The sequence below is a fragment of the Microcaecilia unicolor genome, chromosome 1, assembly GCF_901765095.1.
Source record: "Microcaecilia unicolor chromosome 1, aMicUni1.1, whole genome shotgun sequence".
NCBI classification, from domain to species: Eukaryota; Metazoa; Chordata; class Amphibia; order Gymnophiona; family Siphonopidae; genus Microcaecilia; species Microcaecilia unicolor.
In genome coordinates this window covers 424,871,385-424,893,739 of record NC_044031.1, presented here as the reverse complement: position 1 = coordinate 424,893,739, position 22,355 = coordinate 424,871,385, and the positions used below count along the sequence as shown (strand labels likewise).

The 22,355-nt window shown below is 47.6% G+C and overlaps 1 protein-coding gene across 1 annotated transcript in view; it reads right to left on the bottom strand.

Moving 5' to 3' along the window:
* ATP9B (ATPase phospholipid transporting 9B (putative)) overlaps positions 1–22,355 on the bottom strand; it is a 706,895-nt gene that overhangs the window by 557,676 nt on the left and 126,864 nt on the right. The window contains 1 exon segment of the mRNA XM_030211876.1: positions 6,988–7,046. Coding sequence (XP_030067736.1) covers positions 6,988–7,046 — 59 coding nt within the window.

The following is a 22,355-nucleotide window of genomic DNA, read 5'->3' as shown; positions in this document are numbered from 1 at the left end:
ACCTTCCACACGGTAATGGTATGCACTGATTGCACTAAGGTGAACCCTTACAGAGTTGGTCTTGAGACCAGACTCAGACAAGTGCAGAAGGTATTCAAGCAGGGTCTGTGTAGGACAAGAGCGAGGATCTAGGGCCTTGCTGTCACACCAGACGGCAAACCTCCTCCATAAAAAGAAGTAACTCCTCTTAGTGGAGTCTTTCCTGGAAGCAAGCAAGATGCGGGAGACACCCTCTGACAGACCCAAAGAGGCAAAGTCTACGCCCTCAACATCCAGGCCGTGAGAGCCAGAGACTGGAGGTTGGGATGCAGAAGCGCCCCCTCGTCCTGTGTGATGAGGGTCGGAAAACACTCCAATCTCCACGGTTCTTCGGAGGATAACTCCAGAAGAAGGGGGAACCAGATCTGAGGCGGCCAAAAAGGAGCAATCAGAATCATGGTGCCTCGGTCTTGCTTGAGTTTCAACAAAGTCCTCCCCACCAGAGGGATGGGAGGATAAGCATACAGCAGGCCCTCCCCCCAATCCAGGAGGAAGGCATCCGATGCTAGTCTGCCGGGGGCCTGAAGCCTGGAACAGAACTGAGGGACTTTGTGGTTCACTCGAGATGCGAAGAGATCCACCAAGGGGGTGCCCCACGCTTGGAAGATCTGGCGCACCACTCTGGAGTTGAGCGACCACTCGTGAGGTTGCATAATCCGGCTCAGTCTGTCGGCCAGACTGTTGTTTACGCCTGCCAGATATGTGGCTTGGAGCACCATGCCGAGACGGCGGGCCCAGAGCCACATGCTGACGGCTTCCTGACACAGGGGGCGAGATCCGGTGCCCCCCTGCTTGTTGACATAGTACATAGCAACCTGGTTGTCTGTCTGAATTTGGATAATTTGGTGGGACAGCCGATCTCTGAAAGCCTTCAGAGCGTTCCAGATCGCTCGCAACTCCAGAAGATTGATCTGTAGATCGCATTCTTGGAGGGACCAACTTCCTTGGGTGTGAAGCCCATCGACATGAGCTCCCCATCCCAGGAGAGACGCATCCGTGGTCAGCACTTTTTGTGGCTGAGGAATTTGGAAGGGACGTCCCAGAGTCAAATTGGAGCAAATCGTCCACCAATAAAGGGATTTGAGAAAACTCGTGGACAGGTGGATCACGTCCTCTAGACCCCCAGCGGCCTGATACCACTGGGAGGCTAGGGTCCATTGAGCAGATCTCATGTGGAGGCGGGCCATGGGAGTCACATGAACTGTGGAGGCCATGTGGCCCAGCAATCTCAACATCTGCCGAGCTGTGATCTGCTGGGACGCACGCACCCGCGAGACGAGGGACAACAAGTTGTTGGCTCTCGCCTCTGGAAGATAGGCGCGAGCTGTCCGAGAATCCAGCAGGGCTCCTATGAATTCGAGTTTCTGCACTGGGAGAAGATGGGACTTTGGATAATTTATCACAAACCCCAGTAGCTCCAGGAGGCGAATAGTCATCTGCATGGACTGCAGGGCTCCTGCCTCGGATGTGTTCTTCACCAGCCAATCGTCGAGATATGGGAACACGTGCACCCCCAGCCTGCGAAGTGCCGCTGCTACCACAGCTAGGCACTTTGTGAACACCCTGGGTGCAGAGGCGAGCCCAAAGGGTAGCACACAGTACTGGAAGTGGCGTGTGCCCAACTGAAATCGCAGATACTGTCTGTGAGCTGGCAGTATCGGGATGTGTGTGTAGGCATCCTTCAAGTCCAGAGAGCATAGCCAATCGTTTTGCTGAATCATGGGGAGAAGGGTGCCCAGGGAATGCATCCTGAACTTTTCTTTTACAAGATATTTGTTCAGGGCCCTTAGGTCTAGGATGGGACGCATCCCCCCTGTTTTCTTTTCCACAAGGAAGTACCTGGAATAGAATCCCAGCCCTTCTTGCCCAGATGGCACGGGCTCGACCGCATTGGCGCTGAGAAGGGCGGAGAGTTCCTCTGCAAGTACCTGCTTGTGCTGGAAGCTGTAAGACTGAGCTCCCGGTGGACAATTTGGAGGTTTTGAGGCCAAATTGAGGGTGTATCCCTGCCGGACTATTTGGAGAACCCACTGATCGGAGGTTATGAGAGGCCACCTTTGGTGAAAAGCTTTCAACCTCCCCCCGACCGGCAGGTCGCCCGGCACTGACACTTGGATGTCGGCTATGCTCTGCTGGAGCCAGTCAAAAGCTCGCCCCTTGCTTTTGCTGGGGAGCCGCGGGGCCTTGCTGAGGCACACGCTGCTGACGAGAGCGAGCGCGCTGGGGCTTAGCCTGGGCCGCAGGCTGTCGGGAAGGAGGATTGTACCTACGCTTACCAGAAGCATAGGGACCACTCTTCCTTCCCCCGAAAAATCGTCTACCTGTAGAGGTAGAGGCTGAAGGCTGCCGGCGGGAGAACTTGTCGAATGCGGTGTCCCGCTGGTGGAGAGACTCTACCACCTGCTCGACTTTTTCTCCAAAAATGTTGTCCGCACGGCAAGGCGAGTCCGCAATCCGCTGCTGGAGTCTATTCTCCAGGTCGGCGGCACGCAGCCATGAGAGCCTGCGCATCACCACACCTTGAGCAGCGGCCCTGGACGCAACATCAAAAGTGTCAAACTCCTCTGGCCAGGAATTTTCTGCACGCCTTCAGCTGCCTGACCACCTCCTGAAAAGGCTTGGCTTGCTCAGGGGGAAGAGCATCAACCAAGCCCGCCAACTGCCGCACATTGTTCCGCATGTGTATGCTCGTGTAGAGCTGGTAAGACTGGATCTTGGCCACGAGCATAGAAGAATGGTAGGCCTTCCTCCCAAAGGAGTCTAAGGTTCTAGGGTCTTTGCCCGGGGGCGCCGAAGCATGCTCCCTAGAACTCTTAGCCTTCTTTAGGGCCAGATCCACAACTCCAGAGTCATGAGGCAACTGAGTGCGCATCAGCTCTGGGTCCCCATGGATCCGGTACTGGGACTCAATCTTCTTGGGAATGTGGGGATTACTTAGTGGCTTGGTCCAGTTCGCAAGCAATGTCTTTTTCAGGACATGGTGCAAGGGAACAGTGGACGCTTCCTTAGGTGGAGAAGGATAGTCCAGGAGCTCAAACATTTCAGCCCTGGGCTCGTCCTCCACAACCACCGGGAAGGGGATGGCCGTAGACATCTCCCGGACAAAGGAAGCAAAAGACAGGCTCTCGGGAGGAGAAAGCTGTCTCTCAGGAGAGGGAGTGGGATCAGAAGGAAGACCCTCAGACTCCTCGTCAGAGAAATATCTGGGGTCCTCCTCTTCCTCCCACGAGACCTCACCCTCGGTGTCAGACACAAGTTCACGAACCTGCGTCTGCAACCTCGCCCTACTCGACTCGGTGGAACCCCGTCCACGGTGGGGGCGTCGAGAGGTAGACTCCCTCGCCCGCATCGGCGAAGCTCCCTCCGCCGACGTAGTCGGGGAGCCTTCCTGGGAGGTGGCCGCTGTCGGCACCGCACGCGGTACCGACGTCGGGGACCTCAACCTGGGCGATGGGCCAGCCGGCGCCACGCTCGACGGTACCGGAGGCGCAAGCACCGCCGGTACCGGAGGGGTAGGGCGCAACAGCTCTCCCAGAATCTCTGGGAGAACGGCCCGGAGGCTCTCGTTTAGAGCGGCTGCAGAGAAAGGCTGAGAGGTCGATGCAGGCGTCGACGTCAGAACCTGTTCCGGGCGAGGAGGCTGTTCCGGGCTGTCCAGAGTGGAGCGCATCGACACCTCCTGAACAGAGGGTGAGCGGTCCTCTCGGTGCCGATGCCTGCTGGGTGCCGAATCCCTCGGCGACCCAGAGCTCTCGGTGCCGACATGGGGAGGAGACCGGTGTCGATGCTTCTTCGACTTCTTCCGAAGCATGTCACCGGAGCTCCCCGGCACCGACGAGGAGGACGTAGAATCCATCCGTCGCTTCCTCGGGGCCGAGACCGAAGAGGGTCGATCCCGGGGGGGCTGTACCGCAGGAGCCCTCAGGGTAGGAGGAGACCCACCCGAAGGCTCACCGCCACCAGCAGGGGAATGGACAGCCCTCACCTGCACTCCTGACGATGCACCTCCGTCCGACGACATCAGCAGACGAAGTCTCGGTACCACCGACGTCGATGCAGTCGCCCGATGCCTCGGCGCCGATGCAGAGGTCCGATGCCTCGATGCAGTCGATGGAGCGGCAGCCAAGGAAGATGGTCCGGACGCTGACGACGTCGATGCACTCGATGCCTCCGGTGCCGATGCCGACGAAGAGCCCGAGAACAAAACGTTCCACTGGGCTAATCTCGCTACCTGAGTCCGCCTTTGTAACAGGGAACACAGACTGCAGTTCTGAGGGCGGTGCTGGGCCCCTAGACACTGAAGACACGCAGAGTGCCTATCAGTGAGCGAGATTACCCGGGCGCACTGGGTGCACTTCTTGAAGCCGCTGGAAGGCTTCGATGTCATGGGCGGAAAAATCACGCCGGCGAAATCAAAAGCCGAAATGGCGAAAATTGAAGCACCAAAATTTAGAGGGAGAAAAATCTCGACCGAGGCCAAAAGAGGCCTACCCCGACAACGAAAGAAAACTTACGGGGCAAAAACTGAGAAATACGGGAAGGGCAGAAAACCCGAAAGGGTCTTCCGGAACACTACCGGAGCGCTTCCCGAACTTTTTCAAGGAAAAAACAGCAAAAAAACACGTCGAAAAGGACGCGCGAGGTCGACTCTCTGGGGCACGAACGGCGTAACACGACCGTACCGAGCGCGGACGAAAGAAGACTGGCCGGCTCGAGCCGGTTTCGGGCGGGAAGACGGCCGCGCATGCGCGGTGCACATGGGCGCGCGAGGACTAGCAAAGGCCTTTGCTAGTAAACTTTCCGATGGAGGGGGCTGCCGAGGACGTCAACCCATCAGTGAGAACAAGCAGCCTGCTTGTCCTCGGAGAATAAGGACTATCCTGGACACCAACTGAAGGAGGAAATCTCAGCTTCCACTAGAGGGACCAGAAGGATGTACCATGAGTGAAAGACCCCAGCTAAGAGACACAGCAGAGATTATCTTACTCTGGGCCATGGTAAAAGGCTTCCATGCAGAGAGAGGAGGGAAAGAGACATATTTATTGGGAAAATAGAAGGTATTTCCATTATGTGTTAAAATGTGAGACATACTGATATTATGTTTGCTGTGAAATAAATTTGCCATTTTGCAAGACATACATTAGCTCACATGTGACACAGAATTGGGTATTATCATTATTAGACCTGTGAAATAAAGAAAGGTTTATTTACTTATGCTAGTGTGTATGAGTAACAGTGTTTGTGGAACTCCTATTTCCTCTATTACCCTACCCATGGTGGAAGAATAATTCACTGAGTGCTACAGCACAGTAATTTGGCCTTAACAATAATACATATTATATATAATCTTTTTATTTTCATTTCATTTAATTGCTTCTATAATAGATGACAAAGTTCTAATACAGATATTCTTGTTTTTCTTGCAAGTGCTTTCTCCAAGTCAATAATCTGATGACAATTACTGTGTGCCAACTGATTTCTGCATCATCTAATCATCACTGCATTTCAATTTTACAGCCATGTTTAAAGTTCTAAAAACAAAGTAATTGATTTTGCTCATTCTTTAGATGATGTGTTTGAATTCATAAACTGTGTGTGTGACATGGCAAATATGGGGAAATTATTTATCTTCACATAAGGAACAGCAAAGGAGAAGCAAACAGGACCTCACAGGGGTAGCACTGCAAGGAAACAAGGAGTGACGTTTATAAAGTGTGTTACTGTTTTACCCACTTGGGTTTGTCATTTGCACCTCACTCCTCATTTCTTTGCTTGTCTTCACATAAACCATTACATTGTTACTATTGACAAAAACAGAAGGGTTTCTCTAAATTTAAAAGTCATTCTACGTACAACTGGGGGCAAACATTCAAAGGCAATTGTGAAATTGGTGGCCAGTGTATCCATAATTGTCCTGTGTTTTCAAAAATTAGAGAGATGATATTGGTCTATTTAAAATACTAAATGGACAGATATTATCCATATATTTGTGGACCAGAATGGGAAAGGAGAAAAGGAGACTGGAAAATTATCTATTTAGCCACTGAATAGTTTATATATTTAGTTTAGGCCTGCTAAGGCAGGTCTAAACTAAATGAATAAGACCAGCACAGTCACTGCATCATCCATATATTCAGCGCCTTTACCAATTCAGATAGTGGCATTGAATATACAGATTATGTTAAAATTATTAACCCCAATGTTTTTACTTTTTCAACTTGTCATTCCTCAAACATATGGACAATAGATGTCTTCAAGCAGAAGTAAGAATAATTGCTAACCCACAGAGAGCTTAATCATAATGGGATACTGAGAAGGGTTACACCTGTCCTTTCAAAGTCATGTCTCACTATTTAAGAATCTAAAATTAAACTACAATTGGAACGTGCTATATAGTCCTACTATGCATAGATTTGTTTTCTTTTATAAACACATAACTAAGATGCACAGAAATACTGGAAATCCAAATAAAGAATAAAATCAAGGTAACAAAAATGTTCAGTCTTGGAGCTTATATAAATCCTCCACTATAAAATCCAAGACTAAAATAACTGAGCAGTTTATTGATCAAATTCCAAAAGAAAGGCAGCTCATCTTAGCAAGCAGTACCAAAAGAAATTATCAAGTAAATTACATACAGTAATAAGCATCAAGTGCATTCAAACTAAATCACATTTCATCTAATAAAGACTTACAACAAAGAAAATATCTTTAAAAATGTATAACTTCCACAGGTCAAGGGCCTCTTAACCACGCTAGCGATTCCCACGCAGCAAATGTGATGCAGCCCATTCAAATTGAATGGGCTGTGGCACATTTACCGTGCTGGGACTCGCTAGCATGGTTTAGTAAAAGAGGACCTAAGCTTGCAAGGGCTATGTAACATGGCTAATGAATTTGAACAAAAGCTAATATTTAGTATCTAAAATATATTTAAAAAACATCAACCTTTTCCACTATGATGAGGTCCCCAACTTGTATGTCTGAACTCTTAAGTTGCACTTTACCTTTAAAAAGAAAAAAAAAATTATTAACAGAGACCATTAGTATTTAAAGATATCAGGCCTGATTTACTGAAGCTTTTCTCCTTCCTGTTTCTGTGAGAGGAAAAAAGCATAATGAAACCAGGCCCTTACTTTGAAAACATACACTGCAATAAGGAGCCTATAAGCATCTCGTAAATACTAATTTATGTTTCTTTTTGATCCTATTACCTGCTTACAGATTTGTGCTATCACAATGACAAGAAGAAATCAGCCTAATGTGAAAAGCAACTCAAACAAACATAACTAGGTACTATAGAAAAGAGAGAACTTTTGGGAATGTTATGAAAATTTTAATTATGTTAATTCTTTGCATATATCTGCAGTAACTGGGGATTTTCCACAGAGAAATGACTATGGCACTCCCTGGAACATTCTTAATTGATGTTATACATGCAAAGAAACATACCATCATAAAAGAATTTTACTGTAAATCATTGTTACTTATGAACTTTAAGCAATTTTCTTGTTACCTATAGGCTTCTAGTTCAATCAGAACCAGATTCTATTGAGCTACTGTGCCATGAGCCTTCACTGACACCACCCAGAGGATTTTCCCTATTTCATATCCTCCTTCCAATTTGCTTAGATCTGTCATTGCCTTGATAGCCCTCAACTGGAGGTTGTACACCAGATTACGCTTTCCGAAACCTGCTATCATAATCCCTTATAGCCTAGCCGCTAGATAAGGGATAGCTGAGAATCCTTTTCCCCAGTGATCTATAAATGTTGCTACCATAGCATACCAGGTCATCCCAATGTACAGAAACCACATCCAACACATACCAGAACTTACTAATGAGCTACCAAGCAGGCCCATAAAATAATTTAGCTAACCTTTTGAGTAATCACATCCTTTGCGAGTTTTCAAAAATACAGAATTCTAGTTTCATGCAGCATTTTTCTCATTGTGTGTCTATTGCTAAACTGTTTCCTCATAACCATTTAAAGAAAAAAATTTCAAAACAAATATTTAATTCTTGGCCTTGTAACAAGTGTAGCAAAACTCATACTTCAAGAACTATAGTTGATACCCCTTTGCGTTGTAAAGACATAAATGAGAATTATGTGAACAGAATTATATATGAAAACACCTCTCCCCATCTGTCAACATGTCCTTAAATATGCTAGGCCCATACTTCCCTAGGAATAGCTTCCTCTCTTTTCACTTGTTACTGCCAACAATCTTTTCCTGTTTTGCTTTTTTTTAAGCTTGCTCCTGTTCCTCTTGTTTAGATTGATATTCCTAATCATCTATGTTTTGACCACTAGTCTTTTCTGTAAATTTCCCCAGCTTTCTTTACTTCTCCCATATGTATCACTCAATACCCACTGCTTTACACACAAAACATTCTCCCTCCCTCACACCTGTGCTCTCCCATGGTACTTCTCTCTTTCTTACATGTGTATACCTTTCTTGTGTCTACTACCTTCTCCCCGTGTAGAATCTACACATATAAGCCTGATTAAAGTGCTTCTCCACCTCCTGCTGTGCTTTCCTAGATCTTATTCAGCCTTCAAATCTTCCTTTTCAATGTTTCTCTTTTTCTGTGTCCCTCAGCTGTATCCCAAAGTATCACTGATGCTCTTTTTCTTTTCCTTTTCGTTTACTCCCAACATTTTTCTTCTAGTTTTAACACTGACAAAGGGCCAGTGAGTAAAAGAGTAGGGAAGGAACAATGGGCACCAGATGATTACAAGTGGACAATGAATCTTGTTAATACCTTTATTATAGGAAACTGTACTTTTGTAGTTTGTGTGATGTATGCTGTAACTTTAAAACTCCATAAATTTAAACAGAAACAAATGGTTTTGTTCTTGTCTTCATATCTGTATGTGTATATGCAATTTTCAAAGTTGACCCGTTAAAATGGCCCACAACAAATGAGCCCTGACAAAATGGTCCCAACAAAAAGGCCCAAGAGAATGGGTCTCCCTGCTCTCCATTTATTATTTTATTTTTATATCATTTTATTTTATTTTCTTCACTAAATTCTTTCTGGACTCCTAAAGAGATCTCGGTCTCTCAGATCCCACCTGAATTTCAACTTTCAAGTGATGAAGTATAAAAGCCACAGAGGAATCCTAGAGAGGGAAATTGTGCCCCACCATGCCCAACATTCTGGGTTCTCCCGTTTTCATTCAGCTGGTCTGGCAACAGCGATGGGGGCGTGAACTACTTTACTTCTGAAAATAGACCAAGATATCTCCAACTTGGATTACTGTCCACTTGGCTGCCTCAGTGCCTGTTGTGCCGGTACACTGCCACAGACCACTGGGCTCCTTGCAGTAGTGCCCATCTTAGTGCCCGTGTCCTGGCTCTATCCTAGACCAAGTTGCAGTATCTTAGTAATGGCAGCAAAAGAAGATAGTCTGATTTGTCCCTTGTATGATGCCTCAGGTACACTGGTGCATATGATGTGCACTGTACCAGAAGTTGCAATGCTGCACTCTCTCCTCTGACACAGATAATAGCCTCCAGCACCTGACTGTGCTGGTGCAAAAGTTCATCATGGCATCCAGCACCCAATTCTGTAGGTGCCGACATTCAGCATGGTCTCTAGTGCCCAACTCTGCCAGTGCCAAGGACCTGTTCTGTCTCCCATGCTGCCCTTGACTCTGATTCCAGCTAGCCTCTTCACTCATAAAACTCCACTTTGCAGCACACATAAGGGAGGGCCACAGCCCCCCCAACTGGGCCAATTCAGTTACCTCTGTTTCAGTACACAGTACCTTGTCTCACTTCCAGCTACACCCAGCACACTGAAACCAATAGGAGCAGCAGAGGCCTCTCAGAACCATGGCATTAACTAGGGCTACAACCCCAAGGCCTGGCACATATTACTAGCTGAGAGGCATCAGCTTCCTTCAGAAGGTCCCCACTAAGTCAACCCTATTCATGGCGCCACTCAAGCCCTCCCTTTTAGCTGTTTCCTGAACCTTTATGTTGTTGATACCTGCAACTCAGCCCACTGGTGATAAACCATATCACTGCTATTGAACTTGGCTCCTTTTCGCATATGCCTGCATTTTGCCCTGACAGAACCTGGGGTTCTGGTGTCGAGGTAGAACGTTAAACACTAGCGCCAATAAATTATTATTGTGCTGTTTTATCAGGGCTCTTTGGCTGTGGGTCATTTTCAGGCTTATTTTCAAAGCACTTTGGGAGGCTAAGTTCCATAGGTTTCTATGGAACTTTGGGAGGCTAAGTGCTTTGAAAATATGCCGCTATGTCAGGATGCCAATTCTATGCAACACATAACTGTGACAGTAACCTTAAAAGCCAAAGAAACAGATCCTAGGAGGGTGGAAGGTAGGTTTTGTTCCATAATAGGTTACACTTTGAAACAAGACAAGTTTCAAAACAGTACCAAGATAATGATTTGTGAATATATGGTGTGAACTCTATTTTACAGCTTTGTAACATGTCAAGGTAGGTTAAATCAAATCTGGTTACCAATGAAGTTATCATTAGAATGGCATGAGCTGCGTCATTCCTTTCCCAGGTCAAGCCATCATCTCTCACTTACTGGAAATGATACACTTTCTCACAGAAATGACAAGTTTCTTGGTTCAGGAAGAAACAAAAAGATAAGTCAGTTTTCAAAGGGACCAGACAAAACTGTTGCTGTTCAGACTACAACAAAACAAATTATTGGTGTTCACAAAAACGCAAACAGGGCAGGGGGCACTGGGCACCCTCTAACCTTCTCCCTCCCCCCCCCCCCCCCCCCAATCGTTATCCCCTTTCCCCAGGCAAATCAATTAAGTCAGTGAGGCTTTATAATTTAACGAATAGAGAGTGGTTTTATTATGGACACAGCATTGTAAAACTTAACAATAGTAATGAAATAAAATACACAACACACAAATGCAACCTCTAACCCATTTCTCTATAAACCTCCCTTGCAGTGGAGTGGCCAGCATTAGAGACTCATAGGACACACATCCACTAGCCCTTTTCATGAAGCCTTTTATTTCAAGCTTTTAATTTGAACACTTAAAAGCATGTAAATTCCATCATGTTTATCCACTCATGGCTTCACTGCATTGGCTCCCTATTCTCTATCAGCCCCATTTCAAAATTCTCTACTCGACCCATAAAGCCCTCCACAACTGTGCTTCCTGACTGTTCCCTATACCACTAATTGTACCCTTAAGATGCCGTCTTGTCTTCACCCCGTTTGGCTCATTACGAGTCCACCCAATCCTCCACCTAGAATGACCTTCCCCTCATCATCAAATCTGAACCTTCTTTTGCTAAATTTAAATCCCTCCTAAAAACTCATTTTTATTATTTAGCTTTTGGATTTTACCTCAATAGCACTTAATTTTGAAATCACCATCCTGCGTTCATGGACTCAGACTCCTCAACAATCCCTTCCCTCAAATGTGCTTGTTTCCTGTCCTATTCACTGATGGCGTTCTTTTTCTTTTCTTTTATGTTGATATTTTATTGCCTTTTTATTGTACACCACTGTGACCAACCCTGTTGCAACAGCGGCATATCAAGTTTGGAATACACTACAACCTATTTTATTTATTAATTTAAAGGGGTTTACAATAAAAAAGGAAAATGATATTCTAATACAATAGCCAAAAAATCATACATCAAACCAAAAAAAAAAAACCTATGACTGGATAGAACTCAGCAGCATTATATACACCAAAAAATTTCAGTAGAACGTAACCCAAAGCTTTTCTCATGAAGCCAAGTTTTTGACGATAAAACTGCACTAATCATAACATGGTTCTCTTGCTTTGTAATCTTCAATCTCACTCACTGTAATTCAACTTTTGTAATGCATGTAAGCCACACTGAACTGAAATAGTTTTTGATATAAGAACCAATAAATAAACCTTATGCAAAATATTGAAGCAAACATTTTTGAGAAGAGCGTGATGTATAAGAAAGAAAGCATTTTTACGACTCCTCAGAAAGATATTTCAGAGTTTCCAGGTAAAAAGCCTTATAAACAAGACATAATTTGAAAGAAATGCATGCTTCAGCTGCTAGACAGTGCAAATCTACCAAAATAGATGTTGTATGATCACATTTTACCAGTTGGTGGCAGTGTTTTGATTCAACTGCAGCCTTCTCAAGCTAGTCTTAGTAAGGACTTGATGAAGTGAACTGCAATAATCAAGTCTACTGATGATTAATGCATGGACCACTTTAATCAGGTTAGACTTGCTAAGAAGTGGCTTTAACTGACAGATCTCTCTCAGTTGAAAAAAGCAAGACTGCACCACAGCTCCAATCTGTGAAGTCAACTGTAAAGAACTACCACAGAGAAACCCCAAAGTTTTGATGTCCTCTAGTAAATGAAGCATCTTCCCTGTATTTCTGGTTTTATCAGCAGTAGACAATTTTTAGGAAAGGATTTCTCAACATTTAGAATCAGATCATGAGTATATAAACACTCACATAACATACTTAATTAATAATCCCTGTGTATAAACTGTAAAAGCCCAGTAATTCCCAGAGGTTCGTTCAATTTTAAGGCTGCCATAAATGCACCCTTGCCCCACCTGTATCTTTGCAAGCCTTTCTTTAAAGCCCCATTCCATCAAAGTAAGGTGTTAACCATGGTTACTTTTACCTCGGTACTCATCATACTTGTGTTTTACATGGGGGCTGGCCTTCTACCATAGGCCACAGCAGTGACACTTCATTTGCCACGGGGCCCCTAACCACTAGGTCAAGCTGCAGCCATCCCTCAAAAGCAAGACTTTGAAAAAGTCCTATAAAGTAGTGCTAATATATCAAACCATGTTGGACAAAAGTAAGGCGTCAGAGCTGAACAGCACCAAACAAGACAGTGAGAGTAGTGTGTGTGAGAAAACAAAAACTAGTATCCCACAAATAATTCTACATAGTGTTTGTTTTGTTTTGGGGTTTTATTTTAAAGAACTTTCCACAGAAGTGACACAATTATTCTCCTTTTCACATTCAAAATGCAGGACCATACCAGGTACGAAGTCAGAAATAGGCATATAATCACTACAAACTCCCTCTGCATTTTGCACCAGTGCAAAACTGAGCATGGTTGGTCATTTTTCCCAAAAAGGAATTATTAAAGTCCATGGGTCAAACAAAAATTTTAATCTCGCATGGTTATAAGATCATTTTCCCCAAAGGTGAGCCATTAAGGTGCATAGAGTAAGTGAAACTTGCAATCTCACAATAGACGTTATCATTTGTTCCCACACTATCCCCCAGTGTCCTATCTACAGTAAGTTCAATGCATGTATGCACAATGACACAGCTAGTGCATGGCCTCAGCTGGCACTGGCCACTTACCCTTATTCAAACCTGACAGAGCTGGGCAGGTGCATCCACCTGCCACTGTTCAGACATAGCTAAGCAAAATATCAGCTGTGGTGGTAAAGAAAGTAAGCTTGCAAATGTATTGGAGGTGACTTTGGAGAAGTAACTGTGTGTTCCTGAAGCAGAATTGGAGAAGGTTTTAAAGCTGATTTTACAGCAAGAAAGTGAACAAATGTATAAACATATCTTGTCGAGTTTTAAACATAATCAATGTGGCAAGATATTACAGGAAAATTGACAGTGAAAAGGAAATTATCCTTCAACCACATAAGTGCGTGGAGAGTTTTGCAATGTTTTTAATGCAAGCACGTGAAATATTAGAAACAGAAGTCTTGAACAGGATCTCTCTCAAAGCATTGTCAGTTAAGCAGATTGTTTTTCTCTTATACACTCAACTCAGAGCCACTGCCACCGCACTAAGAGCATCTGGCCGCCACACTTTCATTCTCCTTTGCTTGTGAAACCTGAGACACTAACTGTACAGATAAAAAAGGGATAAAAGAACTTCATTGAGAAGCTTTGAAACTCTACCATTGCTTAAAGTTCTTTGATTAACATAAGCATTGCTGCCGATATGGACAGAATATGTAGGCATAGCATTAGAAGGGCCCAGGTAGTGTGAAACAAAACACACAAATCTCAAGTGTCGGTAAGTAGAAGTAAACGACAAATGTAAATCATCAAACAGGGCAAGATTAAACACCTCTGATCTTAACATACTATAGCTAAATGTAGATGAACACATGCTTGCTGCTTCCACAAGGGCAATCGAAGAATGAGTATTAACAGCAAACGTAGAAGAATACTACTATTTCTTAATTAAAACTAATACAAAAGTGTCAAACTCGCCAAGCTGTTCAGGTAGGCATTGACAAAACATATAAGAACATGGGAACAGACCTAGGAATAAAAGAGAAAAACAGAACTGTGCACATGGAAAACAACATCTCATTGTATTCCTATGCCTCTAAGCCAAGGTCAAGATCTGCAAAACTAATGCACAGGAGCCATGAATCCAAAAGAGGCAGTAGCACACATCGCTTTCAGTAAGCAAGAGGCTGCCCTATAACAGAATATTTGGAATAGAAGGTGAGAAAGCACACTAAAAGGGGGTGAACTGGAGGGTGGCTTGAGAATGCCGCCATAGGAATTGGAGGCAGATGCTGCTGAGTCCCAAGCCAAGGCCTTAAAGCCATCTCATTTCAGGGGAAGGGAGACCAGGCTCAGCCACACTGGCTGAAGAGGGTCCTGCAGAGCACCACAACATTATGTTGTGAGCCAGACCCAATTCCTCATCATTGGTGGCTGCTTCTATACAGAACTCCATGCAAGCATGCACACAGACGCATCACAGCTGGCACGTGCCCCATACATTGGTTGCTAGTACTGTAAGATCGGGGGGGGGGGGGGGGGGTACCGCAAGCATGCAACCCTTGCTTAAAGACAAAAGAACCAAGCAACCACACAGCTCATGCCACTGTACAGAGACAGCCAAGAAAACAAATCACCAATGGGAAAGACATCACTACAGCTGCCAACAAGTACCTATTCAAATTCAACATAAAAGCTCATTTTTGAAGGCTGCTATTAAATCTTAACTCTCTATTCTCCTTCCTACCTATGTTTTGTTTAAACATTCCTATAATAAATGAAACTTCCTAATTCTTCTATTTGTCCTGTTTGTCTTGAATAGATTGTGAGCTCTAGAGAAAAAGAACCCTCATTTGAATATGTACAGCACTGCGTACATCTGGTAGCACTACAGAAATGATACATAGTAGAAGTACTACTCTGTTGTGCCTGTCCTTCACCCTTAACTTTCTCCTTTTCCTCACTGTCAGTAACCCTCCCCACACCTCCTCTCCCCCCCCCCCCCCCCCCCTCCGCACTACTTTCATTTCTTCAGTCTCTCTTCTAGTTAACTGCAAGGAGGAGACAGGAAGTACTTTTCAGCAGCATCACAACTTCCGCTTCCTGCCATGGCCAATTGTTAGTAGCAGTCTCACTGCAGCTAAGCATTTCTCTTTTCAATCTGCCAGTGTTGTTTCTATCAACTAGTGGTAAGCTGTGCCTGGAAACTTTGTGCTTGATTAAAATCATTCAATATTAGATTTTACTGAACTCAGATTACGAGAAGAAAGATTAAATACCTCTTGAACAAATTATTTTTGCAAACTAGTTTTTCTTTAAAAACCCCTCACCATCTGTGTAATTACCAATAAAAGTCCAAAGCTGTCAGTAGTGGCTGCATATCTAGACTTTATTGTCTACCAAGGTGCAAGACTTTTGCCTAAAGCAATATGCAACAACAGAACACTGAAATAAGTATCTACGGTATTTCATTATATTCATTAAATAAAGAGTATTCAGGAAGTTTCAACAGTTGCAAAAGAAATATTTTTTTTTACTTGATCTAAGAATATTTTATAATAGATTAGAATGGTACGGGATTTGCGTTACAAGACGTATGAGGAGAGACTTGCTGACCTGAACATGTATACTCTGGAGGAAAGAAGAAACAGGGGTGATATTTATTTATTTATTTTTTTGTTACATTTGTACCCCGCGCTTTCCCACTTATGGCAGGCTCGATGCGGCTTACATGGGGCAATGGAGGGTTAAGTGACTTGCCCAGAGTCACAAGGAGCTGCCTGTGCCTGAAGTGGGAATCGAACTCAGTTCCTCAGTTCCCCAGGACCAAAGTCCACCACCCTAACCACTAGGCCAGATATGATACAGATGTTCAAATATTTGAAAGGTATTAATCCGCAAACGAACCTTTTCCAGAGATGCGAAGGCGGTAGAACGAGAGGACATGAAATGAGATTGAAGGGGGGCAGACTCAAGAAAAATGTCAGGAAGTATTTTTTCACAGAGAGAGTAGTGGATGCTTGGAATGCCCTCCCGCGGGAGGTGGTGGAAATGAAAACGGTAACGGAATTCAAACATGCGTGGGATAAACATAAAGGAATCCTGTTCAGAAGGAATGGATCCTAAGGAGCTTAGCCGAGATTGGGTGGCAGAGCTGGTGGCGGGAAGCGGAGATGGTGCTGGGCAGACTTATACGGTCTGTGCCAGAGCCAGTGGTGGGAGGCGGGACTGGTGGTTGGGAGGTGGGGATGGTGCTGGGCAGATTTATACGGTCTGTGCCAGAACCGGTGGTGGGAGGCGGGGCTGGTGGTTGAGAGGCAGGGATAGTGCTGGGCAGACTTATACGGACTGTGCCCTGAAAAGGACAGGTACAAATCAAGGTAAGGTATACACAAAAAGTAGCACATATGAGTTTATCTTGTAGGGCAGACTGGATGTACCGTGCAGGTCTTTTTCTGCCGTCATCTACTATGTTACTATATATAAAACAAGCACATGAAACTGAAGAGAATTGTCAATATTTTTCCTGTTCTTCCAAGGCAGACATTTTAGGACCACTCAGGAACACCATTAATTTGATACTGGGATGTAGAGCGAATGCTACATACCTGTAGAAGGTATTCTCCGAGGACAGCAGGCTGATTGTTCTCACTGATGGGTGACGTCCACGGCAGCCCCTCCAATCGGAACACTCTACTAGCAAAGGCCTTTGCCAGTCCTCGCGCGCTCATGTGCACCGCGCATGCGCGGCCGTCCTCCCGCCCGAACCGGCTCGTGTTCGTCAGTCCCATAAGTAGCAAAACAAAGCAAGGGAAGACACAACTCCAAAGGGGAGGCGGGCGGGTTTGTGAGAACAATCAGCCTGCTGTCCTCGGAGAATACCTTCTACAGGTATGTAGCATTCGCTTTCTCCGAGGACAAGCAGGCTGCTTGTTCTCACTGATGGGGTATCCCTAGCCCCCAGGCTCACTCAAAACAACAACCATGGTCAATTGGGCCTCGCAACGGCGAGGACATAACTGAGATTGACCTAAAAAAATTTACCAACTAACTGAGAGTGCAGCCTGGAACAGAACAAACAGAGCCCTCGGGGGGTGGAGTTGGATCCTAAAGCCCAAACAGGTTCTGAAGAACTGACTGCCCGAACCGACTGTCGCGTCGGGTATCCTGCTGCAGGCAGTAATGAGATGTGAATGTGTGGACAGATGACCACGTCACAGCTTTGCAAATTTCTTCAATAGAGGCTGACTTCAAGTGGGCTACCGACGCTGCCATGGCTCTAACATTATGAGCCGTGACATGACCCTCAAGAGCCAGCCCAGCCTGGGCATAAGTGAAGGAAATGCAATCTGCTAGCCAATTGGATATGGTGCGTTTCCCCACAGCCACTCCCCTCCTATTGGGATCAAAAGAAACAAACAATTGGGCGGACTGTCTGTTGGGCTGTGTCCGCTCCAGGTAGAAGGCCAATGCTCTCTTGCAGTCCAATGTGTGCAGCTGACGTTCAGCAGGGCAGGAATGAGGACGTGGAAAGAATGTTGGCAAGACAATTGACTGGTTCAGATGGAACTCCGACACAACCTTTGGCAAGAACTTAGGGTGAGTGCGGAGGACTACTCTGTTATGATGAAATTTGGTGTAAGGGGCCTGAGCTACCAGGGCCTGAAGCTCACTGACTCTACGAGCTGAAGTAACTGCCACCAAGAAAATGACCTTCCAGGTCAAGTACTTCAGATGGCAGGAATTCAGTGGCTCAAAAGGAGGTTTCATCAGCTGGGTGAGAACAACATTGAGATCCCATGACACTGTAGGAGGCTTGACAGGGGGCTTTGACAAAAGCAAACCTCTCATGAAGCGAACAACTAAAGGCTGTCCTGAGATCAGCTTACCTTCCACACGGTAATGGTATGCACTGATTGCACTAAGGTGAACCCTTACAGAGTTGGTCTTGAGACCAGACTCAGACAAATGCAGAAGGTATTCAAGCAGGGTCTGTGTAGGACAAGAGCGAGGATCTAGGGCCTTGCTGTCACACCAGACGGCAAACCTCCTCCATAAAAAGAAGTAACTCCTCTTAGTGGAATCTTTCCTGGAAGCAAGCAAGATGCGGAAGACACCCTCTGACAGACCCAAAGAGGCAAAGTCTACGCTCTCAACATCCAGGCCGTGAGAGCCAGAGACTGGAGGTTGGGATGCAGAAGCGCCCCTTCGTCCTGCGTGATGAGGGTCGGAAAACACTCCAATCTCCACGGTTCTTCGGAGGACAACTCCAGAAGAAGAGGGAACCAGATCTGACGCGGCCAAAAAGGAGCAATCAGAATCATGGTGCCTCGGTCTTGCTTGAGTTTCAACAAAGTCTTCCCCACCAGAGGTATGGGAGGATAAGCATACAGCAGACCCTCCCCCCAGTCCAGGAGGAAGGCATCCGATGCCAGTCTGCCGTGGGCCTGAAGCCTGGAACAGAACTGAGGGACTTTGTGGTTGGCTCGAGATGCGAAGAGGTCTACCAAAGGGGTGCCCCACACCTGGAAGATCTGTCGCACTACACGGGAATTGAGCGACCACTCGTGAGGTTGCATAATCCTGCTCAACCTGTCGGCCAGACTGTTGTTTACGCCTGCCAGATATGTGGCTTGGAGCACCATGCCGTGACGGCGAGCCCAGAGCCACATGCTGACGGCTTCCTGACACAGGGGGCGAGATCCGGTGCCCCCCTGCTTGTTGACGTAGTACATGGCAACCTGGTTGTCTGTCTGAATTTGGATAATTTGGTGGGACAGCCGATCTCTGAAAGCCTTCAGAGCGTTCCAGATCGCTCGCAACTCCAGAAGATTGATCTGCAGATCGCGTTCCTGGAGGGACCAGCTTCCTTGAGTGTGAAGCCCATCGACATGAGCTCCCCATCCCAGGAGAGACGCATCCGTGGTCAGCACTTTTTGTGGCTGAGGAATTTGGAAAGGACGTCCCAGAGTCAAATTGGACCAAATCGTCCACCAATACAGGGATTTGAGAAAACTCGTGGACAGGTGGATCACGTCTTCTAGATCCCCAGCAGCCTGAAACCACTGGGAAGCTAGGGTCCATTGAGCAGATCTCATGTGAAGGCGGGCCATGGGAGTCACATGGACTGTGGAGGCCATGTGGCCCAGCAATCTCAACATCTACCGAGCTGTGATCTGCTGTGACGCTCGCACCCACGAGACGAGGGACAAGTTGTTGGCTCTCGCCTCTGGGAGATAGGCGCGAGCCGTCCGAGAATCCAGCAGAGCTCCTATGAATTCGAGTTTCTGCACTGGGAGAAGATGGGACTTTGGATAATTTATCACAAACCCCAGTAGCTCCAGGAGGCGAAAAGTCATCTGCATGGACTGCAGGGCTCCTGCCTCGGATGTGTTCTTCACCAGCCAATCGTCGAGATATGGGAACAGGTGCACCCCCAGCCTGCGAAGTGCCGCTGCTACTACAGCCAAGCACTTTGTGAACACCCTGGGCGCAGAGGCGAGCCCAAAGGGTAGCACACAGTACTGGAAGTGACGTGTGCCCAGCTGAAATCGCAGATACTGCCTGTGAGCTGGCAGTATCGGGATGTGTGTGTAGGCATCCTTTAAGTCCAGAGAGCATAGCCAATCGTTTTCCTGAATCATGGGAAGAAGGGTGCCCAGGGAAAGCATCCTGAACTTTTCTTTGACCAGATATTTGTTCAGGGCCCTTAGGTCTAGGATGGGACGCATCCCCCCTGTTTTCTTTTCCACAAGGAAGTACCTGGAATAGAATCCCAGCCCTTCTTGCCCGGATGGCATGGGCTCGACCGCATTGGCGCTGAGAAGGGCGGAGAGTTCCTCTGCAAGTACCTGCTTGTGCTGGAAGCTGTAAGACTGAGCTCCCGGTGGACAATTTGGAGGTTTTGAGGCCAAATTGAGGGTGTATCCTTGCCGGACTATTTGGAGAACCCACTGATCGGAGGTTATGAGAGGCCACCTTTGGTGAAAAGCTTTCAACCTCCCTCCGACTGGCAGGTCGCCCGGCACTGACACTTGGATGTCGGCTATGCTCTGCTGGAGCCAGTCAAAAGCTCGTCCCTTGCTTTTGCTGGGGAGCTGAGGGGCCTTGCTGAGGCGCACGCTGCTGACGAGAGCGAGCGCGCTGGGGCTTAGCCTGGGCCGCAGGCTGTCGAGAAGGAGGATTGTACCTACGCTTGCCAGAAGAGTAGGGAACAGTCTTCCTTCCCCCGAAAAATCTTCTACCTGTAGAAGTAGATGCTGAAGGCTGCCGGCGGGAGAAGTTGTCGAATGCGGTGTCCCGCTGGTGGAGCTGCTCTACCACCTGTTCGACTTTCTCTCCAAAATATTATCCGCACGGCAAGGCGAGGTCCGCAATCCGCTGCTGGATTCTATTCTCCAGGTCGGAGGCACGCAGCCATGAGAGTCTGCGCATCACCACAACTTGAGCAGCGGCCCTGGACGCAACATCAAAGGTGTCATACACCCCTCTGGCCAGGAATTTTCTGCACGCCTTCAGCTGCCTGACCACCTCCTGAAAAGGCTTGGCTTGCTCAGGGGGGAGCGCATCCACCAAGCCCGCCAACTGCCGCACATTGTTCCGCATGTGTATGCTCGTGTAGAGCTGGTAGGACTGAATTTTGGCCATGAGCATAGAAGAATGGTAGGCCTTCCTCCCAAAGGAGTCTAAGGTTCTAGAGTCCTTGCCCGGGGGCGCCGAAGCATGCTCCCTAGAACTCTTAGCCTTCTTTAGGGCCAAATCCACAACTCCAGAGTCATGAGGCAACTGAGTGCGCATCAGCTCTGGGTCCCCATGGATCCGGTACTGGGACTCAATCTTCTTGGGAATGTGGGGATTAGTTAGAGGCTTGGTCCAGTTCGCCAGCAATGTCTTTTTTAGGACATGGTGCATGGGTACAGTGGACGCTTCCTTAGGTGGAGAAGGATAGTCCAGGAGCTCAAACATTTCAGCCCTGGGCTCGTCCTCCACAAGGGGATGGCCGTAGACATCTCCCGGACAAAGGAAGCAAAAGACAGACTCTCGGGAGGAGAAAGCTGTCTCTCAGGAGAGGGAGTGGGATCGGAAGGAAGACCTTCAGACTCCTTGTCAGAGAAATATCTGGGGTCTTCTTCCTCTTCCCACGAGGCCTCACCCTTGGTGTCAGACACAAGTTCACGGACCTGTGTCTGCAACCTTGCCCGACTCGACTCCGTGGAGCCACGTCCACGATGGGGGCGTCGAGAGGTAGACTCCCTCGCCCGCATCGGCGAAGCTCCCTCCGCCGACGTAGTCGGGGAGCCTTCCTGGGAGGCGACGGCAGCCGGTACCGCACGCGGCACCGACGCCGGAGACCTCACCTCGGGCGATGGACCAGCCGGCGCCACGCTCGACGGTACCGGTGGCGCAAGCACCGCCGGTACCGGAGGGGAAGGGCGCAACAGCTCTCCCAGAATCTCTGGGAGAACGGCCCGGAGGCTCTCGTTCAGAGCGGCTGCAGAGAAAGGCATGGATGTCGATGCAGGCGTCGACGTCAGAACCTGTTCCGGGCGTGGAGGCTGTTCCGGGCTGTCCAGAGCGGAGCGCATCGACACCTCCTGGACAGAGGGTGAGCGGTCCTCTCGGTGTCGATGCCTACTGGGTGCCGACTCCCTCGGTGACCCAGAGCTCTCGGTGCCGACACGGGAAGGAGACCGATGACGATGCTTCTTCGACTTCTTGGAACGAAGCATGTCACCGGAGCTTCCCGGCACCGACGAGGACGTAGAATCCAACCGTCGCTTCCTCGGGGCCGAGGCCGAAGGAGGTCAGTCTCGGGGGGGGGGGGGGGGCTGTACCGCAGGAGCCCTCAGGGTAGGGGGAGACCCACCCGAAGGCTCACCGCCACCAGCAGGGGAATGGACAGCCCTCACCTGCACTCCAGACGAAGCACCACCGTCCGACGACATCAGCCGACGAGGTCCCGGTACCACCGACGTCGATGCAGCTGTCCGATGTCTCAGCGCCGATGCAGAGGGCCGATGCCTCGATGCACTCGATGCACTGGCGGCCGAGGTTGAAGGTCCGGACGCTGA